The 26,195-nt window shown below is 54.1% G+C and overlaps 1 protein-coding gene across 3 annotated transcripts; it reads left to right on the top strand.

Annotated features, from left to right (window-relative positions):
• Positions 1 to 571: 571 nt before the first annotated feature.
• Positions 572 to 9,964, top strand: Zbtb47 (zinc finger and BTB domain containing 47). 3 transcript variants are annotated; one of them, XM_004662011.3, is made up of 6 exons: positions 572 to 734; positions 3,959 to 5,410; positions 6,597 to 6,744; positions 7,362 to 7,477; positions 8,148 to 8,292; positions 8,377 to 9,964. In XM_004662011.3, the coding sequence occupies exons 2-6, from the start codon at positions 4,040 to 4,042 to the stop codon at positions 8,679 to 8,681; spliced, it is 2,085 nt and encodes a 694-aa protein (XP_004662068.1). In that variant the 5' UTR covers positions 572 to 734; positions 3,959 to 4,039; the 3' UTR covers positions 8,682 to 9,964. The 3 variants fall into 3 exon arrangements, with proteins under 3 accessions (XP_004662068.1, XP_044992485.1, XP_044992484.1); XM_045136550.1 differs by lacking the exon at positions 572 to 734 and adding an exon at positions 1,404 to 1,474; XM_045136549.1 differs by lacking the exon at positions 572 to 734 and adding an exon at positions 1,878 to 2,024.
• Positions 9,965 to 26,195: the final 16,231 nt, after the last annotated feature.

The following is a 26,195-nucleotide window of genomic DNA, read 5'->3' as shown; positions in this document are numbered from 1 at the left end:
TTCAGGGCATGCCCTCACTGGGTTCCTCACCTCTTCCTACCAGTATCTCTTACCCTACTCCTTCCCTATCACTGTCAACCTGAGATATCTTGGCTCTGGGATAGCCCTGTATCCTCCTGGGAGATGGTGGCACTCACCCAGAGACAGACCATCAGCCATTTGGTGGCACTTACTTGGGACCCTGACTTCTGCTCCTATTCCTCCCCTGGCCCCCAAGGAAGGGCTACTTACTGCCCCTGCCAACCATGAGTAAAGTGTGTTCCCAGGGAGAGACTATGCAGATGGTCACCTAAGCCCGGGCAGGATTGGTGAGGTAGGAAGGGCAGTGTGATGAGAGTGACCAGGTTGGGCAGTAGCCACTGGGTAGGGGTGAGATGGTCACAGGGGGCATCTGAAGAAGGACAGGGATCACAGGAGAAGCCGCGATGGCAGCCCAGCCACCACCTGGACCCTGTCAGCCCCCAGGGCCCGTGGTCCCGCCCTGCCTGCTCGGCCTGGCAGCGATCCTTCGGAGCCTTCTGCCAGCCCCCTGCCCCCACGGTGCGGGTGCCAGAGCAGCATTCCGCAAGCCTGGCAGCATCTCCCCAGCCTAGGCTGAGCGGCAGTCAGATCTCACGGCCGGAGGCTGGGGGGATGGACATTGATGGGGCCTCGGGCCCCAACCCCGCTGGTCCCGAAAGGCTTCTCTCCTGGCCGTGGTGGCTCCGGGGCCCTATGCAGCCGAAGGCCACCAGGTAAGTTCCAGGAGGCGCAATGCAAAAATGACCGGGAGTCCGGAACGGCTGCGGGGACCACCCCCCGCACGACTCACCCTCGTGTTAGCACAGCCCAGGCCACCGGATGGGGCTGGGATGCGGGCCTCGGTGCCTCCGCGTCGGATTACTGGGGGAGGGGATAGCAGGTGGGTTAGGGGCCCGGGCTCCCGAGGTCCCCGCGGCCACCGGCCTGGCCCCGCCTCCGCGCTGCGGCGGGAGGGCCCCGGGCTTACACTCCCCGGTACGAACTTCCCAAGCAGAACCGACGGGGACCGGGGGCGGGGGCGGGGGCGGTCGTCGCAATCCACCCACCGTCAAGTGAGCCGTGGGGGACCCGGCCGGGACGGGGGAGTGGGTTGAACCCCGGGCGACCCCGGGACGGGCACGCGGCGCCGGCGTCCGCGCCCCCCGCCGGCACGCAGGGCGGCCTGGCCCTTTAAGCGTCCGGACGGCGGCCCCAGCTGACGCGCGGGCTCCAATCGGCGCCCCGCGCCCCCCGCCCCCCGCCCGCCCGCCCGAGGCTCCCGGGCCGCAGCTGCTCGGCCGGGACTCGCCGCGGCCCTGCGCCTCCGCCCGCCGCGCCCCCCGGGGCCATGGTCGCCGGGCCCTGCGCGGGGGCGGCCCCCAGCGCGGCGCTGCATGGAGCGGCCCCGGTCCGGCCGCCGGGGGCAGCGCGATCCCGCGGGGCCCTGTGAGCCCCCCAGCGCCGCGGCACCATGGTACGCAGGGCCCTGCCTGTCCCCCCGCTTATCCGCCCACCTGCCGGCCCGGGAGAGACCCTGCCCTTCCCCCGGGGTCCCCGGCGGGTAGGGAGGGCGGCGCTGTGGCGCGGCTCCGGTGGTGAGATTCCTGGGGTGGGGGCGCGGGCGCGGGAGGCCGCGGTCAGGCCGGGCGCGGGCGGAGGGGGCGCTTCTGGGCTCCGGGATGGCGCCGCCCTCGGGTTGGGTGATGGAAGGGGGAAGGGGGACTCGGATTCCCGCCCCGGGCCTTGGTCCACGTGGGCGCCGGAGCCGCCCTGCCTGTGGACTGGGGTGGTTCGGACCAAGGGCCGGGAGTGGGGGGGGGGCGCTCCCATAGCTGGAGTGCAGACTCTTGTGTGACCTTGGGCCAGTCCCCTGCCCTCTCTGGAGGTCTATGAAGAGGAGGCTTGGGCAGACGTAGCCCTCCCCAAAACGGAGTTGTCCAGAGGTCAGGAGCCTGGCCCCGGCGTTGCCAGGGAGGGCTGGTCGGCTTGGGATAGAGATGCAGGTGACTTCCCGGTTTCATCAGGTAACCCGCACCCTGTGGCCACAGCGGGTGTCTGTAAAGGTGCTCTGTTGGGAGGCCTGGGGTGGGAGTGGGGCTGTGGCTGTCACATCTGGCCAGTAGGCCACACAGCTGACAGGCACTGTGTGGGAGGGTCAGAGGCACAGCTGGGCGCGATGGATGGTATATGGGTTGGAGATGCATGCTAAGAACAGACAGGCTGCTGTGAGGTTGAGGGGACCTTCCTAAGCAAGTCAGCTCCCGCCCCCGTCCCAGCCACAGAAGGAAAAGAGCAGGGAGCTAGGCTCTGTGGTCTAGGGTGGGCTCCCCCAACAGACTTGGTTTTGTCAAGCCCTTCCTCTGGCCACCATCCCTGTCTGTTCAGTCCCTGGATTGTCCCCTGACCCTCACTGACCTGCAGATGCAGGAGTCACAGAGATTATGGTGGCCAGGTCTGGCAACATGTAACCAGGCCCTCTACTCTAGAAGTCGTTAAGCTATCCAGCTACGTGGAGGAATGTTCTGGCAAGAAGGAAGGAGGGGTGACCACTTGGTAGGGAGGGTGTGGCTCCATGCTGTGGGACACTCCTCCTCCACCTCAGTTTCCCCATTAGTACAGCAGGACTTGGACCCAGAGGGTGAGTCAGTGAGTCAGAGGAGGGAAATGAGTGGGTTTCACTGCCATGTCCCAGTTAGATGGGCCAGCAGCTACAGGATGGAGGCAGGAACAACGGGCTGCTCTTTGCTAACTGGAAGATGGTGTTTGCCAGCTGGGCCTTGGGAGCAGGTGGCTCCCTGGGACTCATTTGTACCACTTCTCCTTCAGGTGGTTGAGGACCAAGCTCAGACCCCAGAAGCCAATCTGAGCAGGCCCCTGCTGTAGAAGGACTGGCACAGTGCTCCTCCCCAGGCCTCTGAGGGGCCACTGGGCTTGTGGCCACTGCACAAGTCAGCACTTTGCTGTGGGGGCTCTGACCCTGTAGGGCAGTGAGTGCCTGAGGAAAGCGTGAAGCTGGGCTGCATGGGATTGGTTCATTTGCTCTGCCCCTGGTCCCTGCTCAAGGGACCTGCCAGGCCTGTGTCCAGGCTCCTATAGTTCTCTATGGTAGGTTCAGCCAGTTGAGTCTGACCCGTTCTGGGCCCTTCATAGGTTCTAAGAAGACCCAAGGGCCTCCCTTCTAACCTGATGGTATCTGAGGTCCCCCAGGGTACCCACGATGGAGCCGCCCTCAAGTCTTTGGGCGTGGGGCCTGGTCGTTGTGAGGCCAGGCCAGGCCTCCTGCTGCACACGCAGTGAACAGGGAACACGGTTCATCCTCCCCACAGAACCCTGGGTGCGGGGAGCTGCTGACGCTAGGCCTGAGGCCCAGGTCACGGGACCTCGAGCAGGGCAACAAGATCAGGGTGTTAGGAGCCCAGTGCTGGGCCAGGGTTTCCCTTCTCCAGGCCTGGAGATCTAGGGTACCTTTGCTGGCTGGCTGGCCCCAAATGCAGCTCCTGACAGTATAGCAGAGGTGGGCTCTGCTCCTGAGGTGCTCACACTTGGACTGGCTCATTTCCAGCTGTGGTGGGAGTGTTCCCCAGGGCTCAGGACACGTTTAGGAACAGGGACAAGGCCAAGAGTGGACGTCATGATCAGGGGCATCTTGTGCAGGGGACTCAGCTTCCATCCCCATCCCAGGAAGCCCCAGCTAATGAGGATGGTGCTCCACACAGCACTCTGCCTTCCTTCCCTTTCCTGGCACGACTTGTGGGTATATGGAAGGGCTGAAGAACCAAGGCAGGTCCAGAAGGGCCACCTGGCCCTGGGTCTGGCCTTTAGCAGCATGCCGCAGGAAAGTTTGGCATGGTGGATCTAGGAGTGACTTCTGACAGGACAGTGGACGCTGGAGAGGAGGGTGGGCAGCGAGGGGGTGCCAGAAAGCCACCCTGATTCCCCCTATGTCCCGGCCCCACAGTTGCTGGTTGAGAAGACGACGGATTCACCGGCGGCCGAGTTCTCGCTGGTGGAGGACGTGGCCCTGCACTTCGCCTGCTTGATGGGCCGCCTGAATGAGCAGCGCCTTTTCCAGCCGGACCTGTGCGACGTGGACCTGGTGCTGGTGCCGCAGCGCAGCGTCTTCCCGGCGCACAAGGGCGTGCTGGCCGCCTACAGCCAGTTCTTCCACTCGCTCTTCACGCAGAACAAGCAGCTGCAGCGCGTCGAGCTGTCCCTGGAGGCGCTGGCGCCCGGCGGCCTCCAGCAGATCCTCAACTTCATCTACACGTCCAAGCTTCTGGTGAACGCGGCCAACGTGCACGAGGTGCTGAGCGCAGCCTCCCTGCTCCAGATGGCCGACATCGCCGCCTCCTGCCAGGAGCTGCTGGACGCCCGCTCCCTGGGGACCCCGGGGCCCGTGGCCCTGGCCCAGCCGACCGCCAGCTGTGCTCCAGCGCCGCCACCCTATTACTGCGACATCAAGCAGGAGGCCGACGCGCCGCCACCGCCCAAGATCTACGCCCGCGAGGGCCCCGATCCCTACTCGGTGCGCGTGGAGGACGGGGACGGGGCCACGGCGGACCCGGTGCCTGCCGCCCCCGGCCCAGCCCAGCCGCTCTTCAAGGAGGAGAAGGAAGGGGCGCTGGAGGAGGCTGGGGCCCCCGAAGGCCTGTGCAAGCTGGAAGGTGGGGAGGGGCTGGAGCCAGAGCTGAGCGCCTCAGCCACCTATGGGCGCCAGGAGCAGTCGCAGATCATCGTGGAGGTGAACCTCAACAACCAGACTCTGCACGTGTCTACTGGACCCGAGGGCAAGCCGGCCACCATGGTGCTGGGCCGGGAGGACAGGCTGCAGGGGCGCTCTGAGGAGGACGAGGAGGATGAAGAGGAGGGAGGAGGGAGTGGAGTGGGGGAGGAGGAAGAGGAGGAGGAGGAGGAAGAGGGGGGCAGCCAGGGAGAGGAGGAGGATGAGGAGGAGGAAGGGCCCAGCGAGCAGGAGGAGGAGGAAGGGCCCAGCGAGCAGGACGCAGAGAGCTCTGAAGAGGAGGTGGAAGGCACGCAGGGGGCCGGTGCGCACCAGGGCGGTGGGGCCGAGCCCCCTGCACACAACCGCATGGCCACCCGGTCCCGGCGCCGGGCCACCCTAGAGCCCGAAGAGGTCACCGCGCGGCGAGGCGGGAAGAGACCCAAGGTCCCCGGAGGGGCCCCCTCAACCCCGGCCTCGGATGGGTTGGGGGCCAAGGTGAAGCTGGAAGAGAAGCAACAGCACCCTTGCCAGAAGTGTCCGCGGGTTTTCAACAACCGCTGGTACCTGGAGAAGCACATGAACGTGACCCACAGCCGCATGCAGATCTGTGACCAGTGCGGCAAGCGCTTCCTCCTGGAGAGTGAACTGCTGCTGCACCGCCAGACGGACTGCGAACGCAACATCCAGGTGGGCCTGCAGGCCCAGGCTGGGCCTGGGCCCGGGAAAACAAGCAGCCCCCCAGGGTTAGGCCCCAAGGACGCAGGCTTTCCAGGATAACCTGCGCCCCAGACCAGGGATGTCAACTAGAGCTTCCTGGGAGAGCCAGAGCTGTGCTTTGGCTCCTGGGGAACTATGCCCAGATGATTGCTTGGGAACATATCCTTGGTAGAGGTGGAGGGCCCCACGAACATTAGACATGGAAGTGGGGAGTTGTCTGGAGTTGGGGACAGCCCACACTGGGGAAGAATGCGACAAGCAGGTTATATGTACTCTACATGTAAGGAGAAGGACTTTGCCCAGAGGGGTGCTACCCTCCCCTTCCTACAAAGGTACCATGTATACTAGGAGACAGTCTGGCAGGAGGAAGCCCTGCACTCCGTGCTGGAGTTGCCAATTACAGTGGGCCTGGGGCAAAGGGCCAAGATGAGAAATCTAGGGTGCTGGGCTGGCTGCCAGGCCCTGGGCCAGTGTAGCCTCTCAGGGTGGGGGCGGTACCTTTTCTGGCCCAAGAGAAGAGGGGAAAGGTGGCAGGTAGGCGGGTGCTAATTGCCTGAACTAATTGCTAATTGCAGCACTTACGGAGAACGTGTTACCTAGTGACCTTCCCACCTTTGCACCTGTTTCCTTTTGCCTGCCCCTGGGCTGCCCTTCATGCCACACCTGGATAAAGTGTGTGCCCCTCCCTCCTCGGCATCCTGAGGCACTCTGTCCAAACCTCCATCTAGGGGGGGATTGTCCTGTAGAAATGAGCAGGGCAACTTTCCAAGGAGTAGGAAGAGGGGCGCACCTCCCCGGGTCCCTGTCACCCTCCACTGTCTGGGAGAACCCGGTTTTCCTGCAGCCTGACTGGCCCGGCAGGAAGGTAGCAGGTTGTGGGGACAGAGGGCTCCTCCATGCACACGTGCTGCCACACCTGACCCGGCCCTACCGCTCCTGTAACAAAGTCTGCAAGAGTGACCTCAGGGAGGAAGGGCCCCACCAAAATGTGAGCGAGCCCATAGGAAGTCACACTCCCAGCTCTAGGAACAGCAGCTCTGGCCCTCTGTCCAGCACAGTTCAGGTGGGGAAAGTGAGGCCAGAGAGAGGCCCAACTAGTTCAAGGTCCCATGGTCCTGCTGCAGGACCCGGCGCCTAAGGTCTTCTCACCCCACAGTGTGTGACATGTGGCAAGGCCTTCAAGAAGCTCTGGTCCCTCCATGAGCACAACAAGATCGTGCATGGCTATGCGGAGAAGAAGTTTTCATGCGAGATCTGTGAGAAGAAGTTCTACACCATGGCCCACGTGCGCAAACACATGGTTGGTGAGTCTGGGTCAGGGAGGGCTCACGATGGGTTGGCTGCTGGCTGTGCCCGGGATGGACACATCCGGGTGACTGGGAAACCACATACAAGGGTTATGTAAGAGCTGGGAGGTCTGGGGACACCACTGTGACCTGGTTGGGCTCTGGGGTCAGACTGCCATGTACCGTTGGGCAGGTTCAGGATGCCTGTAAGGAGGCCCCCAAAATCAATGTGCTGGCTACTCCACTGTCTCAGAAAAGACTGTCCACCCTGTAGCTGGGCCTAGCTGAGGGTCTGAGGTCTCCCTTCCGGGTTCAGTCTGGGCCTGGAGCTCCAAGAAAGGATGACCAAGGCAGACGCTGGATTCCTAGCCATATCCTCCTCACTGGTTGGGAGTGGGACCCTGGACTCCAGCCCTTGGCCAGGAGTATGCTGGACAACAGAACTGGTGACCTCGTGGCTGGGGCTGTCGTCAGTGGCCTTCTCCCAGACTTGAGGTCCTGTTGATCCTCAGTGAGGCTGAGACTTGAGCCTTCTACACCACATCAAGGGAGGGTGGGGCACAGGGCTGCCAGGGAGAAGGGTCTAGAGCCCTTCCCCCTCTGCCAGAGAAGTGATGGCCGGTGCCCACCCACAGCCCACACCAAGGACATGCCCTTCACCTGTGAGACCTGCGGGAAGTCCTTCAAGCGCAGCATGTCGCTCAAGGTGCACTCACTGCAGCACTCAGGGGAGAAGCCTTTCCACTGCGAGGTGAGCCCTGCCTCCCACCTGGCCTGCTGCGCAGCCACACGTGCGGCAGGGAAGCGGGGTGTGCAGCCTAGACCAAGGCCAGTCTCACCCTTAACCCCGTGCTCACCCCCACCTTCAGGGTAGGAGACCTGGTGGCAAGGAGAGGGTGTCTCGGAGGCACTGGCTGGGTATAGTCCCTGGCACACCTGTAATCTTAAGCACTTGGGAGGTGGAGGCAGGAGGATTAGGAGTTCAAAGCAAGCCTCAGCTACATAGTGAGTTCGAGGCCAACGGGCAACAAGAGACCTTGTTTCAGAGAGAGAGAGAGAGAGAAAATAACCAACCAGAGGATGGGCCGGGGAGATGATGTCTCCGCAGGCAAAGGGCTTGCTGCACAAGCCAGAGAACCTGAGTTAGGTCCCCAGGACCCGTGGGGAGACCAAGAAAAGGCCGCCCCTGGGAGTCTCACTATCAGCGTGAGACTCTTACCTCAAAAGATAAGGTGGAGAGCCAGTGAGGAAGACACCCAGTGTCAACCTCTGGCTTCTAGATGCATGTACGTGCAGGAGCACACACACCCCAAAACCAGAGGAAGCTGCTGGTGGGGTGAGGAAGGCGGGAGGGGGGGGACCCCTGCCCGGGGCCTGCACCTGGGTGCACGTGTGACCTGCCTCCTCCCCCGCACATGCAGAACTGCAACGAGCGCTTTCAGTACAAGTACCAGCTGCGGTCCCACATGAGCGTCCACATCGGCCACAAGCAGTTCATGTGCCAGTGGTGCGGCAAGGACTTCAACATGAAGCAGTACTTCGACGAGCACATGAAGACGCACACAGGTGCGGCCCGGCCTCCCGGGGGCGGGCGGGGTGGGCTGGGGGGTGGGCGCCCCTGACCCCTCCCCGCCGGCCCCTCCACCGCAGGGGAGAAGCCGTACATCTGCGAGATATGCGGCAAGAGCTTCACCAGCCGGCCCAACATGAAGCGTCACCGGCGCACGCACACCGGCGAGAAGCCGTACCCGTGCGACGTGTGCGGCCAGCGCTTCCGCTTCTCCAACATGCTCAAGGCGCACAAGGAGAAGTGTTTCCGAGTCAGCCACCCGCTGCCCGGCGACCCCGCAGCCGTGCCCAGCCTGCCCACCGCGCACCTGCCACCACCGCCCCCGCTCTTCCCCACTGCAGCCCCCGGCGGCGGCGGCGGCGGCCCCAGGCTGGACGCCAACTGACCCTGGCACCTCCTCCGGCGACCCTGACTCTGGGGGTGCAGGCTGGCAGACTCCCTTCTGCAACTCCTTGAAGCCTTTACTCCTAACTTTTAGTGTTTTTTTTTTTTTTCTTTTTGGAAGTAAAGGAAAAGACAGGGACTGTTTGGGGGCACCCCCTCCAGGTGAGGGGTGCTGGAGGCAGAAGACACAGGACAGGAGGGAGCCCGGGCAGCAGGCATGGGCTGTGAACCAGGCAGGGCCTGGGTTGGCCTTAGCCACTAGTTAGCCCCACCCCTTGTGCCCCTAACATGCTCCCTCATCTGTGAGGGTTTGAGGAGAAGTTGGGGTGCAGTCCTTCTGCAGGAGTTACAGACCCACGAGAGGGCTGTGGACACTGAGGCATGGCTGGCCAAGGCTACCATGAGTGGGGGGATGGCCAGGTTTGAAGACTGTGGACCCCTCCTCTGCACAGTGTGGAGGAGTCCTGGTAGGTGGGGGCTGGTCCCCAAGGATTTGCTTTTCCTATTTACAGCCCTGCGGGGCAGGCCTTGGAGCCCCCAGCCCGTACCAGGCTTCAGAAGGGGCTCCAGATTCTGGAGAGGGTGTCCCCAGAAGCAGCTGGGACTTAGGCTACAGCTCCCAGGGGCTGCAGGAGGATGAGACCCCAGGTACAGCCCCCCAGGAGTCTGCGGCAAGTGGTTCAGGGTTACACGGTGCTATATCTGTGGGGCAGGGGACAGGGTACTGTACCCCAGAGCCTCCCTGGCTGCATCTCCCCCACCAGGAGATATGTATGTCTATGTCCGTCTGTTCCATAAAAAGGCCAGCACGAGGCCTCATTTCCCCAGGCCCCGCCTCAGCCTGCCCCTGGCTGTGTCCTGGTCCTTCTGGGTATCTGCATGGGGCCAGGGTGGCACTCCTTTGCCAGTGAGAGGAGCCTTGCCTATTCAGGCCCTGATAGAGGTGGGGAGCCCAGTTAGTGCCCAATGCAGGCCCCCAGGAGTCAGACACTACTAATAGGGTCACCCTTTTCTGTTGTCATTTAACGTCCTTATTCCTGCCTTTAAAATGGGGCAGGAGGGTTCATAAGCTACGTTTCCCAAAACCCCTCCTGTTTATAGCTTCTGTTACACTCTGCACCTTATCTCCCCTCCCCCCACACCACCTTCCCAGCATGGCCAGACTGGGAAGAGGCCTGTGCCAGAGGGACATTGGACCCCTCTGACCTCCTTGGAGGCCCATGGCCCTGGGACAGAGGGCTGGGGACATTTTAATCATCAATAAACGAAGCACTTTATTCTGTACAGATGTGGGCAGGCCCAAGGTGCCCACCTGACTGGAGGATTGATAATCCACGCTGCGCCGCGCTGGCTGTCCTCTGGGCTTGGAGGGCTGAGTCAGCTGCTCCCTCCAGTGGGGGGCCCTCCCCGGCTTTGTGGAATCAACCTGAATGCACATCCTTCCATCACTCACCCCCACCCCGTCCGTGCCCCCTGGGCAGACAAGTGGGCTGATCCCTGAAAAAGAAAGATTTCCTATTTGAGTCTAGGCTCCAACTCTGCCATCCTGAGGCCGGGCCACCAGCTTCTTACAGGTCAGAGCTTGGCCTGCCAGGCGCCTGCTTCACTACAGTTCTTCCTTCCCCAGATCCCTTGATCTCTGGGCTTCCATGATGTCCTCAGGGTACCTTCCCCTCCCCCTAACGGTTTCTAAGCTCTGGCCCCAGTGCCTGGGAGCTCATAAGAACTTGCTTACACACACACACCCCCCGCCTCAAAAAAAAAAAAAACAGACAACAAAGCTCACCTCTCCAAGGGGTGCTGTAAGTGGAACTCTGTAGGTTCTCCCACCCTTCCCCACACCAGGACTGCCCACCAGCTCCAGCTGGGGTGCCTTGTCAGGTGCTGGCCCTTACAACCAGAGCAGATTCTGGTCTGTCAGGCCACTCTTCAACAAGCAGGGGTCAAAGATGGAGGGTGGGAAGTGAGGGTGAAACTGTGCCCCTGGAGTTGGCTTTCCCATTCTACAGGTCACTCCTAGGGTCAGACAAGAGGGGTGGGACGGCTGGCTGGTGTGGCCCTCTTCCAGCAGCTACCGTGTGCCTGGTCCGTGTGGACTGAGCTCCTTTCCAGCTGGATGCAGTAACAGAACCTCCCCAGGGCCAGGTGGGATCAAGAGTCTTGTCTTGCCAGCTTTTACACTTTCTATTTTTCAAAGCAAAGTAGCCCCCCCCCCCCCGATATCGGTGTGAGGTAATGGTGGGGGTGGATCATGGCAGGTTCTCAGGCCTGGAGGAGAGAGGTCTGGGGGAGACCTGCCAGCAAGGTCCTCAGGGCCACTGCACTGCACAGGTCTGCCCCAGACCACGATGGTCTTAAGCCAGTTGTCAGTCTCCAGGAAGAGGAGCTGGGCCTTGAGCCAGTGGATTACAGCTCCACAACCCCTCACCGGAGCCTGGGTGGTAAGAGGAGGGCCAGGCCCAGTATGTGGAGCCTTGGTGTATGATTGGGCAGCACCCCATGGCTCTAAAGTGTGAGGGGATTCGCAGGCAGACGATGGGGAATAAAGGTGGTACCACCCCCATCCCTTGGCCCTGCCTCTTCTTTATGTGTTGCCAGGGCAACAAGTGGTCCAAAAGCTCACCATGCCATGCAAATCCCATGGGCATCTGTGGCCTTGAGGGTAGAGTCCATCTCCCTTCCTCAATGGCTGGGAGCTGAAGCAAGGGCAGAAGTGGGCACCCCAACTGCAACTGGGCTGTCTTAAGAGGGGCCTGAAAAGACCAGAGGTCTTACAGCTGCTGAGGTCAAAACTCCAAATGCAGTGCCCACCGGAAGTCAGGGCCTCTGCAGGTGTGACGTGAAGCCACGGGAGCTCCTGTGCAGCAAGGACTGAATTCTCCCCCTGCTCGGCTCTGGAGAGCTGATGAATGGAAGGGACCCACCCTCCTCTAGGCCCATCAGTCCCTGGGACTTTAAGGACTGACCAGTGGCTGGTAGGGTATGTAACACACATTCTGCCAAATGGCATTCCACACCCTGGGCATATGGGGGTAATAAGGTCTTGGCTTTGCTGACACCACCCCTGAATGCACACAGTAGCTCAGGACTGGAGGGGCTGAGGTAGAAGGCGCGTGGGTGGGCCCACTGGCCAGAGAGGGGCACAAATTCTTGGAGTGTTTATGCTGCCACTTTGCCCTGCCACAAAAGCTGAGCATGGTGGCATACACCTGTAATCCCAGCGCTTGAGAGATGAAGGCAGGAGAGCCAGGAGTTCAAGGCCAGTCTCAGGTACACAGGAAGTTCTAGGTCAGCCTAGGCTATGGTGTGAGAACTAGTCTCAAAATGCAAGACAGAGACACCCTTGGGGCTGGGGAGATAGCTCAGTTGGTAAACTTTGCTGTGCAAGCACCAGGACTTAAGTCTGCACCCCAGCACCCACCTACAATGCTGGGCACCATGCGTGTGCCTGGAATCCCAGCCTGGGAGGGTAGAGACCGGAGGATCCTTGGGACTTGCTGGCTCATGTGTTCAGCCAAATCAGTGAGTACCAGGTTCTGAGAGACCCTGTCTCAGCAACTGATGACACCCAATGTTGGGCTAGAGAGATAGCTTAATGGTTACGGCACTTGCCTGTGAAGCCTAAGGACCCATGTTTGACTCCTCAGATCCCACATAAGCCAGGTGCACAAAAGTGAGGCAAGCACAAGGGCACACATGCCCAGTAGGTGGCGCAAGTGCCTGGAGTTCGATTTCAAGGGCAGAGGCCCTGGCATGCCAATTTTCTCTCTCTCAAAAATTTTTTTTTAACAAAAGGAGACACCCAATGTTGATCTATGGCCTCCACATGCATGCATCCACATAAACACAGGCACGCACACCCACACTCACATGCACATGCATACACACAACACACACAAACACACGGACAAAATGAAAGTGGACAGTGCCCAGGGAACGACATCTGTGTTGTCCTCTGGCCCACACGGCAGGCCCAGGGCGTCTTGGGAGGAGCCTGCATGTCTGCATCCTTTGCTCTTCAACCCTCCGTGTTTTCATCCTAGCGGCTACTGGTGGCTTCAGCCTCAGGTGGTGGGCACCGGGTGAGCATGGTGTGAAGCACTCATTTTCTCCAGGTTTTGCTGTTTGGTCCTCAGTAACTCATGTTCACCAAGCGTTCTGGAGTGTGAGTGGGCCCCAGTGGGCTTCAAGCAGGAGGCATGCGGAGGAGGAGCTGCACCCTCATTTAGCAGTGCCCTGGGGAGGAGGCTCCCTCTTCTCCCATGATATGTCTTTCTAGCCATAGCTGGTGAATAAGTCAGGTGAGGCTGGGTCCTATCGCAGGGACCAACCACCCTGACCTCAGTGACAGAACACTGCAGCTGTGGGTGGCCTCCAGGACAGGCATTCGCCCTGTGGCTCAGAATGACAGACTGCTTGTATGTCCGGTTTTCTGGGTCGAGTTTGATCACGAAGAATGATGAACAAGAACGGAAGGTCAGGCAAGCAAAGCTCCAAAAGTTGTCACGTTGCTGAGAAGAGACAAGAAGCAAGAGAAAAAGCCACCTTCTGAAAGAGGGCACGGAAAGTGCGCTGCCTCGGGAGGACGCTTGTCCAGAGGATTGCAAAGCTTTCTGGCTGGTGAAATAAGTTGACTTTTTTGGGGGGGGGTGTTCGAGGTAGGGTCTTGCTCTATCCCAGGCTGACCTAGAATTCACTATGGAGTCTCAGGCTGGCCTCAAACTCACTGCAATCCTCCTACATCAGCCTCTTGAGTGCTGCAATTAAAGGTGTGCGCAGAAAGAGAAAGAGAAGGAGAGAATGGGTGCACCAGGGCCTCTTGCTAGTGCAAATGAGCTCCAGATTGATGCGCCACTTTGTGCATCTGGCTCTATATGGGTACTGGAGAATGGAACTTGGGTATTAGGTTTTACAGGCAAGTGCCTTAACTGCTGAGCTATCTTTCCAACCCTCTTTATTTTTTATTTATTTTGGTTTTTGAGGTAGAGTCTCACTCTAGTCCAGGCTGACCTAGAATTCACTAAGTAGTCTCAGGGTGGCCTTGAGCTCATGGCAATCCTTCTACCTCTGCCTCCCTAGTGCTGGAATTAAAGGCATATGCCACCACACCCAGCTTCCTTATTTTTTAAATTTTACTTATTATTTATTTATTTTCTGTGAAAGGGAGAAAGAATATGGGAATATGAGCACCCAGGACCTCCTGCTGCTACAAATGAACTCCAAACACATGCATCACTCTGTGCATCTGGCCCTACATGGGCACTGGGGAATCAAACCCCACACTGTCAGGCTTTGCAAGCAAGAACCTGTGGCCACTGAGTCACCTCTCTAGCCCATAAACTGAACTTTGAAATGACTGGACTAGGATACGGAGAAGTGTAGTTCTGGCTGCACCATCAGTCTCCATGTGTCTCCTACCCAATAATAGAACTGGATACATTCCTCTCGGTCACAGTGACCAGGCCAGGAAGGGGATTGGTTAGCACACACCTGTAAACACTCCTTGGCAACTTGACGTCAGTCTGGTCACCAAGAAGCTTTGCAAGGGAGAAGCAGAGCAGAATCAATGAGAGAAGAAAACCAGCCCTGCTGACAGGGCCACTGTGCCTGGCATGTGTCTCTCAAGGAGCTCTGTCAGAGACCCGACTTCATCTGATCTCACACCCAGCTGTAAGGGTTCACAGCCTCACTGTTTTTTTTTTTAATATTTTATTTTTATTTATTTGACAGAGAAAGAGGGAGAGAGAGAAAGAGAGAGAATGGGTGTGCTAGGGCCTCAACCCACTGCAAATGAACTCCAGACACATGTGCCCCTTGTGCATATGGCTAACGTGGATCCTGGGGAATCAAACCTGGATCCTTTGGCTTTGCAGGCATATGCCTTAACCGCTAAGCCATCCCTCCAGCCCTACTTCACTGTTTTAACCCTAACATCCATGTTAACCATTACATTCCTTTTGCAGTCAGTTCCTCGTTGCTGGACACAAACCTGAGCAAAAGCAGCTTATAGGAGGACAGGGCTTATTTGAGACTAACCGATCCCAGAGGGAAACCATCAATGGTGGAAGAAGCTGGCTCACTTCCAGAGGCCAAGCAGAGAGACACCATCAAATGGTCAGCGCATACCAACAAGCAGGAAACACCAGAGCTCCGGCTGTTCTCCATACGCCTTAGGGCTGGACTCAAGACCCACCCCCTTCCCCGTGACAAGCCCTATAGAGTAGGGAAGTTTAATCAAAAATGCCTGAGTCTGTGGGGCCGTACATTCAAATGACGGCAATACCTACGGCAAGGACAACAAGCAAAATGCAGCCAAGGTCACAGAGCATGATTGCTGACTCTCAAGGTCATCCCTCTTTGTACTGAGCAAGTTTCTTCACCCCTCGATCACCTTGACCTTGAAGGACCCAGAAACTAAACGATGCCATGACAGGCTTCAGTAGAGCGCTGCCCTGGTTAGGCCTAAGTTACAATTTTCAGCTTAAACAGAAACAAAGGGGTAGTTGCACTGCCCCCTGCCCAGGACACCTGAGACTGGCCAAAGACTTGTCCCTCCTATCTCCCTGTCTCGGCCATTCAAAGTACATACAAATGTTATTTACTGCTTGTTGCTTAGTTACCTAGCTCCCGCCCGCCAACCTTGCCACCATCAACCAATCATGTGCCCATTCCCTACTTCTTTGTTCAAATCCCTGTAAAAATCCTGCCCCCCTGCTGCTCTGGGCGCTTGTATGGACCCACTAAGCCCGAAAATAAAGCTCCTTGCCCTTGCATACGTGTTTGGTTCTCCTTGGTGGTCACTGGGGGTGCCGAGAACTGGGCATAACAATCTGTGGCACAGCCATATGGGCACAGGCTTCCAGACTGAGGAGCCAAGGAGGGAGAGGGTGCTGCCATTCAGAGGTGACGTGTCACTTCTGTTTCTCTTCATGCTCCAAGGTCCCGAGGTGGTGTGGAAGAGCAAGCAGCCTTAGTGAGCAGTTGGGAGGTGAATTCCAGAAAAACCATGGGAAGCCAAAACCTCTCCACCATCAGGGCTTTCGATCTCCAGAGGGCCAGGCTGCTAGATATTCTGCTGATCTAGGGGCAGCAGATGCCTGCAATCCCAGATACCTGAGTGGCTGAGGCAAGAGGATTGCTTGAGCCAGGGAGTTTGACGCTAGCCTGTAACATAGTGAGATCTCATCTCAAGATGAGTTCAGTTGTGTGTGTGGACATCAGGGCCTTGTTAGAAATGAGTCTGGGGTCTGAGAATGACCACACAATCCAAACTACATCAGCAAGACATGTACTGTTGCAGAAGGTGCACAGCCATCAAGAGTCTGATGGCCAGTCCAACATCAGGAAGGCTGTGTCTCATTCTGATTAGACAGAGCTCGACCTCACAATCTCATGTGATTGGCTAACATATAAAAATGACAGTTTCTAGGGGAAACAAAGAAATTGAAGGTTTAGGGACCTTTTACCTGATGAAGAAATAGCAGCTTTGGTTTCAAGAACTGGTGACTCTTTTGGTCTCAAGGACAATGGACCCAAGAAGGGGGCTTCTCATAGAATAGCTCTCTACCTTTTTAACCCTGTGACAGAAAAGACAGCATCCAGCTCTGTCTCTTCTCTCTCTGTCTCATGTAACCCAGGCTGGCCTAGCCAAGGATGACCTTGAACTTCTGGTCCTCCTGCCTCCACCCCGTGGGTGTTGAGCTCACAGACATGCATCATCATGTCCACTTTCTATGGTGCTGGGGGTCAAACCCAGAGTGCTGTGCATGCCAAACAAGCACTCTGCCAACTGAGCCTGAATACAATTGTTAATGTAAAAAATAGGGATGGGGAGATGGTTTAGCAGTTAAAGATGCTTGCTTGCAAAGCCTGATGGCCTGAGTTCAATTCCCCAGTACCCATGTAAAGCTAGATGCACCAGATGCACAAAGTGACACATGCATCTGGAGTTCATTTGTGATTGCAAGAAGCCCTGGTGCAACAATTCATTTTTTCTCTCTCCCTCTCCTCACAAACAAATAAAAAGTATTTTTAAGAATACATATATGTGTAAAAAGTAAAAGTGTCTGAAGCTGGGTGTGGTAGTGAACACCTTTAATCCCAGAACTCGGGAGGCAGAGGTAGGATGATCACAATGAGTTCAAGGCTAGCCTGAGACTACATAGTGAATTCCATGTCAGCCTGGGCCAGAGTGAGACCCTACCTCGAAAAGCAAAACAAAACAAACAAAAAAAAGTAAAGTGTCTGGAGGATTGGCAAGAAAAACAGAAGAGCAACTTCCGCTAAGGCTCAAGTTGGAGGTGAAAAGAGACTTCTCACTCCCAGACAATCTTGGAATCTTGTGGAGAGTGGGAAAGAAAACAGGGCCTATGCTCCTACATCCTTCCAGGAGAAGAAAGAGGCTCAGCAGGACTCCATCTTGAACTTCTCACCCTTGCCTCAGTCAAGCAGGAAATGGGGGCTCTCTGGCCAAACTTATCCAGTAGTCCCTTGGGGGCCTCCATTTAAGACCACAACTCTCACATGTTGGGAGTAGTCGCTTCTCAACCTGGAGCTTTCTGAAGGGGCTGAGGACCTGCGGGAACAGGTTCAGAGAGACGAAGCCATTTGTATGGCCAGAAACTAGTAGAAGCAGGATTCGAACCCGGGCTTGCCTGAGCCCATGACCGTGTTCTGTAAGAGCTGGAAATAAGCAGTTGGGGCAGGGGCCTTGAAAACCAACAATGCTGCTTCTAAAACTTCAACCACAGTTAACATATAATGAAGTCTGGTTCCCTGCGTTCCTTCTCTTCTGCCCTTTCTTGTCCCTGGGACAGTCAGCTCCCCAAGGTCATGGGTCTCTGCCAGCTCCTGCTGGAATGTAACACTGAGATTTGTGAGGCAATATATATTGCTATATGTAGATAGAGATATGTAAAAGGGGCTCAGTGGATAAAGTGCTTGCCACATAAGCAGGAGTACCTGCATTCAGAATCCCAGCACCCACGTTAAAAAAGAAAAGGTGGAAGCCTGGCATGGTGGCACTTGCCTTTAATTCCAGCTCTGCAGTAGGAGGATCACCATGAGTTTGAGGCCAACCTGGGACTACAGAGTGAGTTCCAGGTTAGCTAGAGTGAGACCGTATCTTGAAAAAAAAAAAAAAGCAGACAAAAAAAATAAGGTTAATAACAAAGGTGATGCAGGTCATGGTGGCACACGCCTTGAGGCCAGCCTGAGACTGCAGAGTGAGTTCCAGGTCCACCTGGGCTACAGTGAGACCCTGCCTCAAAAACAACAAAAGGTGAAAGCTGTGGCAGGAATTTGTAATTCCAGCCAGGGGAGGCGGAGACAAGAGAATCTGCCCAAAGCTCAGGGGACAACAAGCCTGGCAAAAGTGAGGGTGAGCAGCCCAAGACTCTGCCTCAAAGGAAGTGGAAAGGCAAGGATGGAGGCCTGAAGTGTCCTCTGATCGCCACATATGCACCAGGCTATGCAAACACACACACACACATAACAAAAAAAAAAAAAAGTATAAAAGAACTCATTAAGCACAAGCGGCAACAAAGTCTGCCTGGGACTTGCAACAGACAACAAAAGCTTTATAGTTTAAACAACGTCAGGCGAGTAATCTAAAGTAGGAGTTCTGTCTGTCCTCCTTGGTTTCCTAGAAACCAGCAGCCCTGCCCTTCAGCCTCCATTCTGTTTGGTTCCTGCACAGCAATTTAGCGACCAAACAGCTTGTGTCCAGCTACTCCACTGGTCCTTGGAAGTGTGTGCCAGACCCCTGGACCCGTCACCAAGACAGGGAGGTGAGACAGAGCGGCCTGTGATCAGTTCCCTGACTGGAAAGGAGACACATGGACACCACATGGGGCTTGATGGCTGGGCCAGAACTACGCTTCCCCATATTTCAGTCCAATCATTTTGAAGACCAACTCACTTTTCTGACTAGAAAGCCTAAAAACGCCTAGACAACAGCCATCTGGTGGCAACTCTTCCTCCTCTCGGGTGAGGAGGGGGACCCTTCCCTTTCCTGGGAGTTCAAATTGTTCCTGCCTCTTTAATGAACACACTTCCTTTTCTTTGCAAATGAAGTGTCTCTTTTCTCACCCTTCATTGTCTATGAATTTCATTCTTCTAGTTCCTGAGACAAAGGACCTGGAGCCTCTGGCTCAGGGTGGCTTTGGTGACCAGTGAGTGTGGCACCTTAACCCCTGAGCTACGCCCACCCAGAGCCTAGTTAGGATTACACCCATCTCAAGAGCACCCATCTCCCAAGCACCACACAATGCCACTTCCCTTCTCTGCACAGAGCACAGCCCACGGTGACGTTCAAGAGTATCAGTGCTGTGAGCTGCAAATGATAGCGCCTGTCTAAAGCGAAAGGGTGACTCTGGGCCTGGACTGCATCTTCAGGAGAACCAAGGAACCATGTTTTGGGCATGCCCAGTCAGAAACCAGCCCAGCTTGCCACAGGGAATGGATCTGTGGCTGCTTCCTGGGAACATCAGGTAGCAGTCTCAACCATAGCTGATGCTCTGAGCAGTTCATCACCACGAGTTTCCCTTTATAACTAGACATAGTCCCTTCCTGTCACCACCCACTCCATCCTCACCACTGCCAACACCAATCTGTTCTCCATTTAAACATTTGTGTCATTTCAAAATGTTATGGTAACGAAACCATACCATACATACATAACCTTTAGGGCCAACTTCCTTTAACTCAATGTAATTCCCTGAAAACTGACCCAAGTTCTTGTGTGTACAAATAGTTCCTTCTTTGTCATTGCTGAGTACTAGTCCGTAGTTTGTATGTACCACAGGTTGTTTCTACCTGTTGGAGGATAATAATTACGAGCTGCGTCTAATGTTCTGTGGTTACGATAGCAGCCGCGATGAGCGCTCACGGGCGGGTAGCATGCAGTTCTCTCCTGTGAGTCTCAAGAGAACAGCTGCTAGGCCGACGGCAAGCTGCACGCTGGCTCCCTCAGAAACTGCAAGCAGCGCTGGAGAAGTGGCTCAGTGGGTAACGGTGCTTGCTGCACAAGCATGAGCGCCTCACTCGCCCCGAGTTCCGTGTGGGAAGCAGAGACCAGAGAGTCACTGGGGCTCATGGGCCAATCTGACCAAAAACAGCAGTCACAGTCACTGGGAGACTCCATCCCATCTCAAGGAAACACAATAGATGATCCAAAAGGGAGAATACCCGACATTCTTCCCTGGCCTCCATATGTGTGCATGAGGTACGCATTTCTACACACACTGCGCATACATAATGCACAAAACCCACATGCTACAAATGCAAAATAAATGAATGAGTAGAAAATTGTTGAGATATTTTCGTGAGGACATTTTCATCCCTGTTAGTGGCCTATGAGTGACTCACTGTCTCTGTGACCTCACCTACATTTGTGTCATTATTTTTCATTTTAGAGGCAGTGTGTATTTCAACATCTCTTTGTGGCTTTAGTTAGTATTTCCATGATGCTAAGGACACTGAATATTTTTAAAATATTTTTATTTTTGAGAGAGAGTATGAGTACACCAGAGCCTCTAGCTGCTGCAAACACACTCCAGATGATGCACCACTTTGTGCATCTGGCTTTACGTGGGTCCTGGGGACTAAAACCTTGGTTGTTAGGCTTCACAGGCAAGTGCCTTAACCACTAAGCTCTCTCTCCACATATTGCGGAATATTTTTAATTAGACTATTTGCCATATGTGTGTTCTCTGGTGAAACGCTGGTTCAAATCTTCACCCTACTTTCTGAGCGGTTTGTACATTTTACTGTGGTGTTTTGTGCTGTTGACGAGTAGTGCAACTATTTACTCCCACTCCATAGCATGCCATGCATCACGTTTGCAGAACAAGGTGGGTTTTTTTTTGTTTGTTTGTTTTGTTTTTCAAGGTAAGGTCTCACTCTAGCTCAGGCTGACCTGGAATTCACTATGTAGTCTCAGGGTGGCCTCAAACTCACAGAGATCCTTCTACCTCTGCCTCCCAAGTGCTGGGATTAAAGATGTGCTCCACCAAGCCCAGCTGGGTGTTTTTTTTTTTTATGAAAATTAGATTATCAATCTGCCCTTTCATATGTCATGCCTGAGTCTAGGAACTCACTCTCTGGCCCTACATACTAAAGGTATTCGCTTACACTTATCCAAAAGCATTAATAACTAAGACATGTGCTCATTTATTTAATCCTCTGAGTGCAATCCAGTCCCAGGATTGCCAAGGCTCAGTGTGTGTTGTGTGTGCACAAGCACACATATGTGTTTAGCTTTGGTGAAATTGAAACACACGTAAGATGTGTCATTTTAGGGCTGGGAAGACGCTCAGTGCATAAGGTGTCTGTTGTACAAGCATGAGGGTCTGAGCTCAGGTCCTCAGAACCCACACTGGGTGTTATCAGCGAATGCCTGTAACCCCACTGCCAGGGGGTGTAGACAGCAGGACACATACGGCTCACTGTCTGCCTAGTGTAGCCAAACTGGTGAGGAATGGGTTCAGTGAGAGACCCTGTCTCAAAGAAGATGGCAGAGAACAATTGAGGAAGGCACTTAACGTCGACCTCTGGCCTCCATACATGCACACACATATGCCCATACACATATGAATATGCATGCACACACACCACATGCAAAAATAAATAAAGATTTGCCATTTTACCCATCACGAACTGCACAGCTGTTATTTAACCCATTTACACGGTTATTCTCCCATTACTGCCATTCTTCTCCAAAACTTTACATTCTTCCCAAACTGAAATTAACATGAACCCATTAACCATGATCTCTTCATTTCTTTGCAACCACTATAATACTTTCTTTTGTCTCCAAAAATTTACTACTTTAGGCACCTAGTTGAACTGGAATCATATAATCCTTGTTACTTTGTGGTTGGCTAATCCATGTTACAGTAGATAGAAGAGGTTTCTTCCTTTTTTTATATGTGGTATGTGCAGTGTGAGGCGTGGGGAGATATATGCATATATATGTCCAGATGCGCATACATGGGCATTCTTGGATCTCTGCTTCACACAGGACTGGGGTTACAGATGTGCATAGCCACACCTACATGTTTACATGGGTCATGGGGAATCAAACTCAGTTATCAAGACCTTTCAGGCCTTCATGTTTGCAGCAAGCACATTTACCTGATAAGCCGTCTTCTCAGCCTCTTTACTGTTTTTTTTTTCCCCAACATACACACACACACACACACACAGAGAGAGAGAGAGAGAGAGAGAGAGAGAGAGAGAGAGAGAGAGAGAGAGAGAGAGAGAGAGAGAGAGAAAATGGGTATGCCAGGGCCTCTAGTCACTGCAAACAAACTCCAGATGCATATACCACTGAGTATCTGGCTTTATGTGGGGTACTCAGGAATCAAACCTGGGTCATCAGGCTTTGCAAATGCCTTTAACCACTGAACAATCTCTCTAGTCCATGTTTGTTTGTTTTGAGGCAGGGTTTCACTGTACCCCATCCTGACCTGGAACTCAGTGATCCTTTTACCTTAGCCTCCCAAGTGCTGGAATAATGGGTGTGACACACCACACCTGCTCAGAATTTCCTTTCTCTCAAAGGCTGAGTAATATTCCATGATACATTCCTTAAGAGTCTTTTCTTAAAAATTGATTTTATGGGATTATTTTATCTTTGTTCTTGAGAGTTTCACTGTATATAGAATATGAAAAAAAGTACCATTTCCTCATTGTTTCCATAGTTTCTGATGAGAAATAAGCTGTCATTTGAATGTTCTTTCCTACCCCAGAGGTAACATACGGTTTCTCACAGTTTTCAAATTTTTTAAAAATTTGTCTTTAGTTCTTACAAGTTTAATCGTGACGTGTTATTGGCATAGAATTTGCTCAGTTTCTTAAATTGGTTGGTGTGGTGGTTTGAATAGATGGCCCCCAATATATTCAGTTGTTTATAGCCACCTGGCTGGAGGCAATGTCACTGGGTGATCTTAAGGTGTAATGGTGGGTTTCAGATTTCAATCTAAAGATATGCAAAGTGTGCCTAACAGGAGTTCCTGAAGTGTGCTGTGGCTTTTGGCTTTTTGGCTTGTACTTGTCTATCACTGCTTGGTCCTGTGAAAGCAGGCCAGTTTATTCTGCCATTATGGAACTTCCCCTGGATCTGTAAGCTTCAATAAATATCCCTTCCTCATTAACTGTGCCTGGTCTGGAAGGTCATCTCAGCAAATCTGAAGCTGTCTGCTACAGTTGGTGTGCATCTTCACCAAATTTTAGAAGTCTTCAGCTGTATTGAGTGACATTCTGTGAGAATGAGTAAGACATGAGGTCCATGGATGGAGGGGTTAGAGGAAATGTGGTGAACAAGATGAGCTTCGATCCAGAATGCACAGCAGTGGGATGCTGGTAGGTGCTCATCCACTTCACTTCCAAGAAACACATGGTCAATTATCTGCCCCATGGATCTTGTTAAAGTTACCTTCTGTGGTGGTTTGATTCAGGTGTCCCCCATAAACTTAGGTGTTCTGAATGCTAGGTTCCCAGCTGATGGATATTTGGGAATTAATGCCTCCTGGAGGGAGTGTATTGTTGGGGGTGGGCTTATGGGCTTTATAGCCAGTTTCCCTGTGCCAGTGTTTGGCACACCCTCCTGTTGCTGTGTCCCACCTTCTGTTGGCCTGGGGGTGATGTCCACCCTCTGCTCATGCCATCGTTTTCCCCTGCCATCGTGAAGCTTCCCCTCGAGCCTGCAAGCCAAAATAAACCTCTTTTTCCCAGAAGCTACTCTTGGTTGGGTGATTTCTACCAGCAATGTGAACCGGACTGCAACACCTTCTCACTGCTTGTACAAAACAACCCACCAAAAGCAGTTGACAGGAAGAAATGGTTTATTCAAGTTACTCTCGAAAGGAAGCTTTATCATGGCTGCAAAAGCAGAGGCTGGGCATCATGTTTTACCATAGCAAGTGGGAGATAGCAGCAAGAATGAGCTAGCTAGCACTGGCAACCTGGGTTACTAAACCTCAACGTTCACCCCCAGCAACACACCTCCTTCATCAAAGCTCCACCTCCCAAATTGCCATCAGCTTGAGGCCAAGCATTCAAAACACACGGGGTTTGGAGGGGGTGCTTTACATTCAAACTACCATAGACCCCTAAAGTCAGACCCAACTACCATCCACACCAGCCCCACTGCCCAGTGCAGGACCTTATCCATATTGCCTTTAGTGCATAGGAGCCCCTGCTTGGCTTCTGCTGCTGTGAAGATCTCAGTACGCTCCCTAAAATCCAGAAGACATTTCAAAGGCAGAGGCTCCCACTCACATCCTTGGCTGTCATGGTATGCGTCTCTCAACATTCCTCAAGAACATATTCCTCATTGTCTGCCAGTGTCTTCCAAAGCCCTTCAGCAAATGTGTGGGGCTGAATGTGTGACACATATAACAGAGCCTCTCTGCTGTTCCTGCCTCCCAGGTCTGTCTTTGGATTCCTTTGTACATGTCTTCTGAAAGTGGTCCTCCTGGACATCTGGTCACCTTTAGTGACCAGGAGAAATGAGCCCAGGAGTCAGTAGTGGGTCAGGAATGCTGACAGCTGATCAAGGTCACCTCAAGTGCTTGAACATTGAAAGGACTCCCTCTGTCTCTGTCGAGCAGCCTTCTCCACAGCAGACCACTGGCAGGTTTGGGAATGCACAAGTTATAGAATCTTCAGGAAAGTCCAGGAGTCAGGATCACAGGCCACACACAGCTTGACAATGGCTGGGCTCAGGCAGTGTGGCGCAGCACATGGCTAACACAGTGGACAGTGGAGAGCAGAGTCCTGCGGTTCCCATGGTGCTGCCCTTCAGCCGTCTTTGCTAATACATGCACTCTGTGTGCTCTGGCTTCCGCTTCTGACTTGAAGTTTAGAAAGTTTGGGTTCAAAGCTTAGCCACATGTGTGTTCTTGAGGAAGCTGGGAACACGTTCTAGCTTCTACCCCAGGGAAGAAAGACTGCTGATGTGGAAACTCTCAAAAACACAGGATGGCAGGAGGCCACCAAATGTGACAAATGTCTGCCACATGACATATGGCTAGATTACTCAAGCAAATCCTCAACCTTATGTACTTTTGAATCTTCTATAATTATAACTTAAAAAATAGTGTCTCTTGTCTTACTGAGGAAAAGATCCCAAGTCCTTACAGTGGTTCATATGGACCCGAGATGCCCGCGTCCTTACCACTCCCCTTATCTCTCCCTCACACCTCCATGTGTACTGCTTCAGGTCCACTGGCCTCCTCGCTTTTCTTGGGACATGCTAGGTACTCCCCTGACTCGGGTCTTTGCTCAAACTGTTTCCCTCCCTGGAATGGTTTACATCTGTCCCAACACAATCCTCTCGGTGAGTCCGTCCTGACCATGCTATTTAAAATTGCCATGGCCTCCACCTTTCACTTCATCTGCGCAGCTTCTCATCTTCGCGGCACTCACCTCCACCTGATGCCTTTGTAAATATGGATTTGCTCTCTCCCGCCATGACACCCACCCTGCTGTGCAGCAGATTCCTGGGAACTGAAATACTCCCTCCAGAAGAGAGGGAGGCAACTGCGGGGATTCAGGAGGTCGAGTCTGGAAGACCTGAAACTTCAAAGGTCACAGGAGCACTCCTCAAGGTTATAGGATGGTTAAGGGCCAACTCTGACCAATGTTAATTAGAAATTGAAACATTCCTTCCTGGTTGGGGTAGGGGAGGATGCTCAGGAGACTCAAGAAGTCACCAAGTCTGGGAAAAGCTTTCGAGACCCATGCTGGGGTGGGCTTTTTGGTGATGTAGGTGCCTTTGAGTTGAAGCATCTGTGGGTAATTCTGACATAGGGTGCTCCACTTAAGCGGCTGTGGGGAAGCTGTCATCCAGGATGAGATGAGCCTTCTCAGTGGTCTCTGTTTCTCCTGTAAGCAACCTCTCACCCTGCTCCGTAAGTAACCCCAGTAAACACACTGGTTCCCTCAAACCGGTTCTGGTGTAATTGTACTTTGGTCTGTTTTCTGTGCCCTATCAATGGTGAAGATGTGTTCATGTACACCTCCCCCCCCTCCACCCAGGGAAAAAAGTTGCCTGCGACATACTTCCAGATATAAGCTCTGTAGAGACAGAAATTCCTGTCTGATTTGTTCGCCATGGAATTGCCTGCAATTACTGCAAAGCACATATAAATATTCTAGTGGGAGGGAGTGTGCATTGTGGAACCCATCATAACCCCAAAATACGTCCTTAAGTCATCTGGTAAATATAAACTAATTTTTTTTGTCAGTACCTTCCGTACTGGTCTTTGAAATATGAGACCATGATTAGCAGACATCTTTGTTCCACTTAGGAAGGGGTTCCCATAGTCTTCAGAAGTGCATGTCTGTTCTGGCAGCTGTGTGACCTGACAAGTCACTCACTGACCTCTCAGAGTCTAGACTCCTCACTGATGCTACTTGTTAGAAGTCCTTCCTGCCTACCCTAAGTGGACTCTTGCAGGTATAGCAAGGTGGGCGGGACCACTTCCTGGGTTTATTTAGGCATGAGCAT

Source organism: Jaculus jaculus, chromosome 17 (genome assembly GCF_020740685.1).
Source record: "Jaculus jaculus isolate mJacJac1 chromosome 17, mJacJac1.mat.Y.cur, whole genome shotgun sequence".
Taxonomy (NCBI): domain Eukaryota; kingdom Metazoa; phylum Chordata; class Mammalia; order Rodentia; family Dipodidae; genus Jaculus; species Jaculus jaculus.
This window is presented reverse-complemented; position numbering and strand designations above follow the sequence as displayed.

Bases quoted from the DNA above. Each gene is read 5' to 3' on its own strand.
- Zbtb47 (XM_045136549.1), top strand. From the start codon at position 1,998: ATGCAGGTGACTTCCCGGTTTCATCAG. The intron at 2,025-3,958 runs GTAACCCGCACC...CCGGCCCCACAG, and splicing joins TGACTTCCCGGTTTCATCAG to TTGCTGGTTGAGAAGACGAC. The intron at 6,745-7,361 runs GTGAGTCTGGGT...GCCCACCCACAG, and splicing joins CGTGCGCAAACACATGGTTG to CCCACACCAAGGACATGCCC.